This window comes from Bactrocera dorsalis, chromosome 5 (genome assembly GCF_023373825.1).
Source record: "Bactrocera dorsalis isolate Fly_Bdor chromosome 5, ASM2337382v1, whole genome shotgun sequence".
NCBI classification, from domain to species: Eukaryota; Metazoa; Arthropoda; class Insecta; order Diptera; family Tephritidae; genus Bactrocera; species Bactrocera dorsalis.
This window is the reverse complement of record NC_064307.1, coordinates 769,824-781,405: the sequence shown is the minus strand read 5'-3', so window position 1 is coordinate 781,405 and position 11,582 is coordinate 769,824. Positions and strand designations below refer to the sequence as shown.

The 11,582-nt window shown below is 32.5% G+C and overlaps 1 protein-coding gene across 2 annotated transcripts; it reads right to left on the bottom strand.

The window, feature by feature from the left end:
- Positions 1–3,161: 3,161 nt before the first annotated feature.
- Positions 3,162–8,887, bottom strand: LOC105232769 (JNK-interacting protein 1). 2 transcript variants are annotated; one of them, XM_011214589.4, is made up of 5 exons: positions 8,359–8,887; positions 7,551–7,960; positions 5,563–6,344; positions 5,301–5,482; positions 3,162–5,226 (listed from the first exon to the last, which is right to left on the bottom strand). In XM_011214589.4, the coding sequence occupies exons 1-5, from the start codon at positions 8,466–8,468 to the stop codon at positions 5,154–5,156; spliced, it is 1,557 nt and encodes a 518-aa protein (XP_011212891.2). In that variant the 5' UTR covers positions 8,469–8,887; the 3' UTR covers positions 3,162–5,153. The 2 variants fall into 2 exon arrangements, with proteins under 2 accessions (XP_011212891.2, XP_011212892.2); XM_011214590.4 differs by having other exon boundaries at positions 5,563–6,323.
- Positions 8,888–11,582: the final 2,695 nt, after the last annotated feature.

Genomic DNA, 11,582 nt, shown 5'->3' with positions numbered 1-11,582 from the left:
TTACAATGTATTATAGTATAGTCTGTACTATACATGCATATGATGGCATAGTTGCACCCTTGAGATAACAGTTATAGTCGAGTAGTAGAAAATATTAAAAAAATAAACAAAAATAGCGTGTAAAAATAATAGTATAGAGTTGGTTTTTACATTTTCATCCATACAATACTATAACTTGAAGATAATTTTAAAAATGAAATTTCAATGAATTGCTCGTTACATTAAATGCAGAAAATAATAATACATAATTTATTAATAAATAAGTCCAAACTAGTCTGTTGGTAGTCATATTTTCCAATTAGTTTTTTTTGATATTGGCAACTCTACTTAAAAAAAATATATTTATGAGGATCAAATAGTGTTTTGTCTTACAAAAAATAAATATTTTTATGGACATATAAATAAATATAAAACGTTGGAACAAAATCATTGTGTAAACATTAAAAATTTAACAGTAAAATAATATTATTGTAACAACAACAAAAAAATTAATTATAATTAAATTGTATAATTCCTAAAACAGCTCTTTAAAAAAAAACAATAATTCATTGCGCATATTATACAACAGTAACTAATTTCCCGTAATATTTGGAATATTATTAACACAAATTAAAATACATTGAAAATTTGATAAATAAATATTAGGTTGATTGAAACCCTCTCAAATACGCCTAAAAATTAATTAAGACGTTTCTTATGAAAACATATTTCTTTTAAACTATTTTTATTTCTTATAAAAGAAAAAAAAGAAAAAATTAAATATAAAGAACTTTAACAATCAAATGCTTATGTTTTAATATATATACATATGTACATATATAATACGTATGTATATAAAGTTATGGAAATGCTCGAGAGTTTTGTATGATATTAGCAGTGTATATGTATACGTATTAGGGAAATAAAAAGCAAAATGAGAAATAATATTTAATTTCTGAATATTGCAATTACTACATTTTTACATGCTATTTGTATAAAGTTTTCAGCAAAACAAATAACAAAACAATAAAATGCCAAAAAATAAAAAAAAATAAAAAAAACAAATTTTAAAAGTTAAAAACTAAAAATTAAAAAAATAAAATTAACTAATAAATACAAAATTGAAATGAATTAAACTATAATTGAAATATGGCAAGGAAAAGGCAAACATAAAAATAACCCTACCAAATCTATATACTAAACACATACAATGTTGTATATCACATGCATATAATAGTTACACATAACACGCTGTTAGCAATATATATGAAATTAGTTAAGTTCGACAATTGTACATACATATGTATTTTTATTAAAAGTATGTTAATTAATATAGGTCAAACAGAAAACTTATTTAAAAATATCTAAAATATAGATCAATATGTTATTGACATTGATATTAACATAGTTATAAGACCAAAATATCCAAATAAAAAAAAGTAGTATGAAAACGATGATAATCAGAAGAAAAGCTTGTACAGATATTTAGTTTGTAATATAAATAGAAAATAGAATAATTTATGCATAAATATTAAAGCAAAGTGGTTTAATTTGAAACGAGAGTATATTGCATAGCATATATAAATTGATTGAGAACATTCATTCTAAGGACTATGCATCCATCACGAAGTATTTACTGCTATTAATTCCATGGTTTTTGGGTTAGGTAACGCTTACCGCTTTAAATCCTTCTTCTGTTGCTGTTCTGTCAGCAGATATTGTATTTTTCTTGACTACCTTTAAACACTCAAGAGCTTATTTGAGACGGACTTGTTCATTTAAACTGCACGCTCAAGCCGAATCACTGCTATCGAATCGTTGAAAATGTTGCAGTGGTCTTTGAGGAATCTAATTTATCACGGATACAAATATTTGAGTTGCACAAAACATTCAGTGAAGGGAGTGAAATCACCAAAATCTTGCCTCTTGACATTCCTCTATCCATCTCTGTTAATGACGACAACATCGAAGATAGCAGAGGACCTCAACATCTCCTATAAATCGAATCACCTCATATTATGGTTTGTTTATGTTTTGGGTATGAACTACATACATACATACATATGTCAATGATAGACTAGAAAATTTACTTCACACAGTAGCTGACGAACGACATTCATCGAACGCATCATTACCGATTTCGGAAGTGCGTTTTTATTTTGTATGGATGGAAGTGTTTCTTTTTTATTAGTCCGGATCATTTTTAATGTATGCTCAGATTGGATCCGACATTTAATAACCAAAGATGTGTTAGGCATTTAATAGAAAGTTTTAGTTTTGCTACACGTTTGTTGTATGTTTGAGGCTTTCTATTAGCGATGTTCTGCTCTACATAACCGGTACCCTGAATTTATACCGCGTCTATCAAGAGACATGACGTAGATTTGACAGCTGGTGATGACCATGTTTGCAAACCGATTTATATAAATTTTGTCAGTGTGTTCAGCAAGGCTATTATTTTATCATATCACGCTTCACTTTGGTCAACGCATGGAAATTGTCCAAGATTATTACGCAAATTCACGTTCTCAGGGTTATCAGTATAACAGAAAACAGATCCCGAACAAACACCATTTTGTTAAATATATGAATACTGTCATGAACATATCGGTCGAGTATTATGTGTGGGTATCACTAGATTAATAGATAGATTGATTGATTTACAAGTATTACCGTAATTACGAATGATTATCATAAAGAGCGTAACATCTCATATTGCAAATGCAAAAAGTCATTAAACCTTGTGACTGCAATAATTCGAAGGCGGGGGAGTTCCTTACCTTCATTCCTTCAGTATTCTGATCATAATCCAAAATTGTTGGACAATGCAAACTATTAAAAATGCTCTACCAAGTTCATAATTGTATATGTACGTAGTATATACATTTATTTAAATATTATTCTCATTTTTCATTTTCTTTATGGTTTACAATATATATTTGTATATTGTATATATGTATGTATATATATTTATTAGTAGTTTATGTAATAATACTTATGCATTCTATTTATCGAAATTGTGAGTGTAACATACTCGTAAGTATTGTATGTATGTTAGTAAATATGTATATATATGCATGTGTGTGTGTTTGTTTTGTTCTTTATTGTTTTTCACAGAAGAAATTTTCGTTTATTGACTCAATTAAAAATATGTATTTATGTATGTATGTAACTGCATATAATTGTTTTTTTTTTTTTGTTTTATATAGTTGATTTAATTAAATCATCTTTTCTTTCTAAAAATATCAACAAATTTGACTTATAATCTTCAAATCTTTCGAAAGCTATTCTTTGTTTGTTTTGAAGTCGCCAACGATTCTGGTGAGCTTTAGATACATATGCTTTTTGTGTGTACGTGTTTGTGCATTTGATAGCAAGGAAATCAAGTTGAGCTACATACATATTTGCTAAAATAAATGCGTAGATGGAAAGATTTTAAATTTAGAAAAACAAATTTATAATTCTAGTGGTTTAAAGATTTAAAAAATTATTCCTTGGAGTGACAAGAATGTATTTAAACAGAGAGGAATAAACTTAAACATAAGTGGTGTGGAATGAAAGATGAAGAACTCATACCTTGAAAAATGTGTTTGATATTTCACAAAAAAATTAAAAAAAAATTTAACTAAATTTCTGCATTTCCTATTGCTATTGGTGAATTTTAATCTGTTATAGCTGTAATTATTTTATATGCATATATAAACATATTTTTTGCAGTTTTTGAATTTTTCTTTTCTTATGTTTTAATATGTATGTTTTGTTTGGGTTTTAACAGTACTAGCTCTTCGAAAACTTTTGATTGCTATTGTTTGGTGTTAGTTGAGTTTTTGAAAATGCGTGTAGTTTATTTTAGAATAATGTGCTTTTCGAAAAAATCAACAATTCATTAAGTGTCTTGAGTTTGCTTAAAAAAATAGTTTTTAGACATGCTTTCCTCACAAGGTCGCTCCACTGTTCCCTTCTTAAACATTAAATATATTTAAATGATTTTTCAACACCTTTTACATATCACTCATTTCTAAAGCGCGCATTGCGACTGCGACATATTCCTACAACTTATTTCTCTCACATTTTCTAAACTATTTACACTCTTATTAGTTATCGAAAATTATAAAAAAAATTATTGGTATCTTTTTGGTGAAATAAATGAGCATTCTTCTTATTTTCATAATTTTTAGTTCCAGAAATAAGAAAGAAATGTTTTTAAAAAACTATATTTGTTATAAAAAACGATTTTGATTTTCATATGTGCATGTATTTATATTGCAAAAATATTTATTAACCGATATTAAACTATCATCTTAAGTAGAAATTGGAAGCTTACAACTAATCATAGTCAGTAAGAACTTATAAACATATATTAGCACTCATATTAATATTTAGTTGCTTATTTATTATAAATTAGTTTAAAGTTTAAGAAATGTACAATTAATAATATATAATATTTCTTTAATGATCAATGAAATGAGCTAATGAATTTTTAACATAACCACGGACGGTAATGATTGCGAGGGGGATAAATTAGAACATAATATTTTTTTCATCTTAATTACAATGATAAATTGTGAAAGTTTATTTATTATTATTAGAAAAAATTAAAGACCCTGCTCCCTCTTATCTGCAGGCCCATTAAAATAAAATAAAAAAAAAGTTATATTGCCTGATGTAAATATTTCGTCTGTATGCCTTATTATATTCATGTACTGGTACTCAATGCTTTGAGTTGAAATTTTCGAATAAGCCTACTTCTTCAACCGCAAATCTAAAAAACTATTTGTATCAATAGAACGGGCGAAGTGTGTTTTCACGAGTACTTCTGACTATGACAACTAAACGACTATTACTAATTATTCTCCTAAGTAATTGTTGTTGCTCAATTAATTTGGAATAATTTGAAACTTTATATATGTATGTATCTTTTGTTTCACTTCAATTTTTATATAATTTAATTATTTTCTTTAAATAAACACGAGCTTGAGAGTACATATCACCTGTTAAAAGTACTCACTTCACACTTGTTGAAGACAACATTTTTAATTTTTTTTATTTGTGTTAACGTGTGTTTGGGGGAAAATAAGCGTAAACCACAAACCAGCACTAGCAATCTCTATGCAATACTCGTAGTAACACAGCGCATCCATTTTATGAACCAGTCAATACGAATAGCTTACAGCTTACTCTATGTATATATCTTCAATCGGATATGCTGTTTCTATGAATTTCTGATAGAAACGTTGAAATGCTCGACTGCAAAGGTAAGCAAGTAACAAAATTAAAAACATTTTTTAAGCAATTAAAAGTAATAAATTATTTGAACTCACCCCACGGCTTCGGCTACGGGTCGTGTCGACTCAGAGCCCTTGAAGACATGACATGCGAAACGTTGCACCGTTGGATGCTTCGTTATAAAGCCAATAAAGCGGTGATCACGTGGATGAAATGCACAGAATGAGACATTCTTTAGTGAGTAGAAGTAATCGATGCAGGGTTTCTTGTCCTTCTTCTGTATGTAAATAAAAAAAAATCACAACGGTTATCAATTCGTTTTTGATTTTTGTGGACTTGATAAACCCAATAACTCACATTTGGTCCAGAACGGTCTACCATGCGCAAACCCTGATCCGACACCTCCAGTATGCACACTTGACCGGCTGGTGAGTTGCCATATTCACCAACAATCTTACGCACTGCTTGGCACACAACACCGGTTCCCTTGTGAGCTAATGTCTCTACCGAACCCAAGTAACCGAGCAAATAACGCTCCTTCTTCACCTGTTGCACCGTCGGATCGAACTCATTGTAATCCAAATCAACCGCATAGGCTGAGGGAAAAATACCCTGCCGACCAGTGCGAAGATTTACACCCTCGCACCAGAGATCGTCAGCCTCTTTTTGTACGTAAATAGCATCGCCAATTTCAATTTCGATTTCATCATGATGACGAGGTATAAACTTGTGTAAGCCACGATGTGTAGCTTCAAGCATTTCGAGTTGGGAGAAGGGCACACCACCGAATGGCTGAGGAAATGGTGATTGTGAAACGGGGGAAGTGATTTGTGGTGACATACTTTTGAAATCATTTGGGGAATGTGCTGTGCTGTGGCCACTATCCACATCGCCCAAACTCTGTAAACGTTCGGAATCTGGACTGGAGTCCTCATCTAGTAGATAACCACATTTCAGTGTCAAAAATGAGCGTTGATTATTTCGTACTGTGGTGCCACCATTTAAACCATTCATATTGCCGTTAATTGTATTGCCTGTGATGGCGTTATTGTTGTCATTCAATTGATTGCGCCCATTATTCATTTCGTCAGCCAATGTAGTCTGCCCATAGCCACCACCTAAAAGATGTAGAATGGAAGCTGCAACGAATGCGTTCGAGGAGCACATTAAAAACTCACTACAAATAACAAACGTCTCCAATTGGTGCAAATGATAGTCGATGCAAATTTTGTTGAAAGAAAATGAAAAATCTCTATGGAAGAGATGACTACAGTATGTGGTGTGTATAAATACATTATAATTTATTTTGTAGGGGAATTATTCAAACTTTAATCATGTCTCGTCTAATATACTTGTATTGTTATCTCGAGCATAAGTGATATGCTTGGCGCAAGCTTTAAAATACCAGGTTGGAAAGATTTGTATCATCCATCTTTTTGCCATATGGTAGTGATAAACGATATTGAATTGTCATCCCTTGATGGATCCTATATGCTTCTATTATTAGAATAATGAATCGTTGAATCATAAAATTGGAGAAGGAAATTTTTCGTATCAAATGAAATGTGAATGAATGAAAGATATGCATGAGTGAGAAGTCGTTCCATAGAGATCATAAGATTGTGAACTTCATATGTGCAGGTAAGGAAGAAAGCATCGAGTAGAATATTCATAAATTCTGAAAGTAAAACTCATTTTGGGTTTTAGAAGTTGAACACAGAAACATCTATACAGATATTTAAAATTATGAAAAACGGCCGTCTCTTGGCTAGATGATTTTGAAATTCGTTGAAATCTATACTTAGATTTTGTACAAGACTCAACAATATCCCGGCATTTGAAGAATGAGTAAATATCTAGAAAAAAATATTGTAAGTGTTAGTGTAATGAGAAAAACAAATTCCGTCTAATAGTTGCATTCTGCACTGAGCAATATATGTAGGCTCAAGAAGCAACTGTCCAATATGGGCATTGTCTTGTGCAAACTGCCGATTATGCGATCTGGAGTCGGAAACTCCTAAGCACCTGATTCTAGATTGCACAGCAATCTGTAGACGCAGGTTTACGGTTCAAGTTGCTGGAATTCATCAGAGTGCTGCGCTTTCGGGAGTAGAGGGGAGGGCACAATGGTTCTTGGGTCTCAGTTTAAACCCCTATTAAATTCTATTCTATTAAAGTGTTAGAGTATTTGTGTTGAGGTAATGGCATGTCAACTACAACTTTAAACTACAAATTTCAAGTACACAAACAGTTCACAAACATTAAAACAGTAAAACACGAATGATTATTATATACAACTGGATGTATGTATGTATGTACAACTAGAACCACTACTCGGAACTTACATTTCTTATTCTTTGGTATTTCCGGTAATTTTCGTCGACGTCGTTGTTGCTGCTGGGTTGCACCAATTGCAGCAGCTGTATTGGGAGAAAGTAATAATTGCGAACCGACTACGCAATCAGTGCCGGTTGTATTGCCCGTGCCAGCAGCTGTACCAATGCCAACCAGGCCACCAATTGCATCCTGATGATTCAACGGATGATGACGATGTGAATTGAAGGAGTCATTTGTGTCCAACGAGCCGTCCGAAGAGAGCGATACCACCTTAAGACCGTCACCGATTTCATCATCCTCTACTTGACGCTGCAGTTTTGTTGTTTCACAGCAAAGATCTCCACCGCCGGCATCTTCCTGATCAGAGGCATCACTCTTCGAAGATGGAGAATCCTCGAGGTCGTCATTCGGTATTAAGCTGCAGAGGTAAAGTCATATAAGTGTACTCGTATATATTTAAATGAAAATCGCTAAAGTGATTCATGTAGTGTACAGTTAGGAGTCCATTTAATGCGAATGCCGGTGAATCGAGAACGATTTTTGAACTTTCTTCATAGAAATTATTTAGTAGAATTGATTTTTCATTCACGGAAGACACGTACTGAGACAGGCACTTACGCACAAAAACACACGCACACACACATAAGAAGTGGACGACACAAAATATATCAAAACACTGCACACATCCGCTGAAGAGTCGTGCTATTTAAGCTATGCTTGTGGGGAGGTCTCAAGTGCCCCGTTATGTCTTCATCCGCACATCCGCTAGCACTTTACAATCATAAATTTTTGTTTGTTTGCTGTAGAACTACTTACGAATAGAATGTATGGGCGTTATTTTTCTTTTGGCCAGGGCTCATATAAGTTTGTATCTGATGTGGCTCAAAGATGGGCCTGTGGAACTCCTCGAATTCGCTGTCTGCCATGATGCTATAACGTTGCTCCTCTCCTCCTCTACGCTGTATGTGTCTATTACTATTATGGGCTTCTCCTTGCTGGTGTGTGTGTGTGCAGGTTGAGTCTTTTACTGAATACCAGATGCCGTAATTCAATAAATTTTTTTACACTTTCAACACTCACTAATATAGCACACCAGCTATATTAGCACACACTTTTATCGTTGTATTTTCGATAATTAAAATTTTGCGCAACGATTTTGTGGAATAATTGAAGTATTTAAATGAATTTTTGCGAAAAACCGATTTGTGGGCCCTCTTTGCCAAAGCAAATCAGGCGTCGAATGACTTTTTCACTCTTCGATCGATAATTTCCTTTTCGTTTTTGTTGGCTTGTCGCTCGGCTGATTTGGCTTCCACTTCGTTTGGGTCGCAGCAAATGTCCATGGCAGAGACGGTGAGCGCCTTGGAAGTGACTTTGATGACTAAAGTGTAGCGGGGGTGTCGCAACAACAGCGGCGGGTGGCCGTACTCACTGCTGTGCTCAGAGCAGTAAAGGGAAATTTAACTGTCAAACCGTTAAATTGGGTTTGAATAGAGAGCGGATTTGGGTCGTGCGGGAGGTGGCGCGATTCTACTCATGCATCCTGTTGTGTGTTCGGGGTTTTGCGTTGCTATTTTTGTTTACAACAGCAGTGCCACCACATCCCCCGATCTCGGTACGACATGTGTTCAGCTGTGTCAGAGGGTTGTTTGGGGATGATTTGGGATATTTAAATGTCATTTTTGCAGAAGCTCGACAGTACGAGTAATTATCTGAGCCACATTTGGGCTCTGTTTACAACAATGAAGAGACGAACTTACGAAAGAATTGAGCGAAAAATGTCAGATTATACTGGCAAGCAAGCATGCGCAGTGTAGAGTGTAGTATAGCTATTCGTAAACAAAATTGACAGTTGTATAAATTGAATGTTAATCGAATTATAACAGTTAATAGGATTGTTTAGCTTATTATTAGATATTTAAACTCTTTTGTTTGTGACTTAAATGAATCAAAATATTTAAAGTGTAACGATTTTAGAGTTAGCAAGTTTCTGGATACACAGAAATTAACTTTTTATTTATTGCATCAAATGCATCATGAAAAAAATTATTATATTATATAGTTTGAACATTTTTATATCCTGAACAGAGTATAGTAAGTTTGTTATGAAGTTATAACACCCAAAACGAAACGGAGACCCCATAAAGTATACTATATTTATAAATGATCAGGGCGATACAGTAATGTACTTTTTGAGATATTTCTCTGAAAATTTGCATACCCTTTTTATTTCCCAAGAAATTGCTCATTCGCTCATTCGCTACCACACAAAAACTATTTTATTTCTGAAGTTAACGGTTTTTTGTTGTTTTTTTTACTTATTTATACGAATAAATGTGAATATTGATATGTGCTAAAATTTACCAATATTTATCGAAATAACACAGTAATAGTTTATTAAGTCACTTAAATCAAATCAATCATTTTTGTAGAAAAGTTGGCTAAAATACACCACTTTACTTGACTTCTTAATTATGTTAAATTATATACATATATCCCTCCTGAAGGCAACTTTCTTAGATATATATTGTCGTCTTCCAATCTTAGAAACACCTCTCTGCAATTTCTTTCATGGTCCATATTTTTTACGTATAGTATAATGATCAAATTGCTTTTGGGATCTTGAGATTGTTTGGAGTTTTTATTTTCAAAAGATACTATATTTTGAAGACTTCTCTTTCAGATATACATATATGGTCATCTTCCAATATTTTTTTTTCTCACTAAAATTTGCTTCACGTTTCATATATTATCACTTTCGGTCACTTTCAAAAAAATCGTCTACCTCGTTTGCTCAAAAGAACTTCAGGATCTTGTAATTGGTTATGATTTTAAGAAAGTCGATTAGATTTAAAAATGTAATAAAAATTTGTCAGTTAGGATTAATATCATCGAATTAGATCGGTGGATTCTTCGAAAAGGAGTTATAAGAAGGATTATAATTATCAAACCAGGAACAACTGTTTTCTTATTGGGTTTGTTTGTCCCCCAATGAACAGTGAACGGGGAACAGGTGAGATGAGAATGACTTAGTTCATTGAGACTTTAAGAAATGGTTCCCCCCTGAGGTTTGTAATAGTATCATTTGATAATATCAATAGCAAGCATTTACTGATGTTTTCAAAAAGATTTGGAAGAACTAATCAAGGTTGGTTTGAGAAAAAATAAGCAAATTTGTGGATGGCATAAAATTTAAATTATTTAAGACCAGTTTAAAGTAGATCAGAGGATTTGATGAGCTTAAAACTTAAATAGAAATGTTTACGATGTAAGGATTAAATAAATTAACATATATATTTATGTATGAAAATAAATGCTTATGTAGTATACATACATACATATTTCACATCTATTTATGGTAATATCACCCAAGCAATTGCCTGTGACTTGTTGATTCAGACTCATAGAAACTTTTAATTTGATTGAATCGATAACTGAGTCCTTGTCCTGTTTCCTGTTTCCGTGCGTATTTAAACCGATAAGCATACATATGTACATAGGAACATGTGTGTGTGTGTATGCAAATAAATAATTTACTGTACAATCCGAGTGTTCCACTCATATTTGGTTGCGCTGGCGAAATCCTTCCACCACTTCCACTTTATAAACCTAAATATGTATGTAGGTTATATAAATACTTGTATTGCAGAACGAGGGTGCTTGGCTGAGAATAAGATAATTTACATCCAACTGTGTATTTCATATTTATGTTGTCTATGCATCCATTACTCATATCATGTATAGACCAAAAAAATCTATGAATGCATTTCATTAACGCCTTGAGGCGCCTTGGAAATAGAAATTAAAGAAATGTCTGTCCGTGACGGAGAATCCGGCAAACACATGCAAGAATTGCTTAGATACTATAATATATTCCATGCCATAATTATGTAACATTATTTCTGTTTATATCTATGTATATATACATACATTTACTCATGCAAATGTAGATGCGAGTGTCTGTGCGCTTTTAGCCAAATCGAATAATATAAATCCCCTTGAGTGCGCCTATAAATGGTTTGCTTGGCAAATAAACGTTT

Coding starts and splice junctions, on each gene's coding strand:
- LOC105232769 (XM_011214589.4), bottom strand. CDS start 8,468: ATGGCAGACAGCGAATTCGAGGAGTTCCACAGGCCCATCTTTGAGCCA. Junction 7,961..8,358: donor AACGCCCATACATTCTATTC/GTAAGTAGTTCT, acceptor TTACCTCTGCAG/CTTAATACCGAATGACGACC. Junction 5,483..5,562: donor TAGACCGTTCTGGACCAAAT/GTGAGTTATTGG, acceptor ATTTACATACAG/AAGAAGGACAAGAAACCCTG.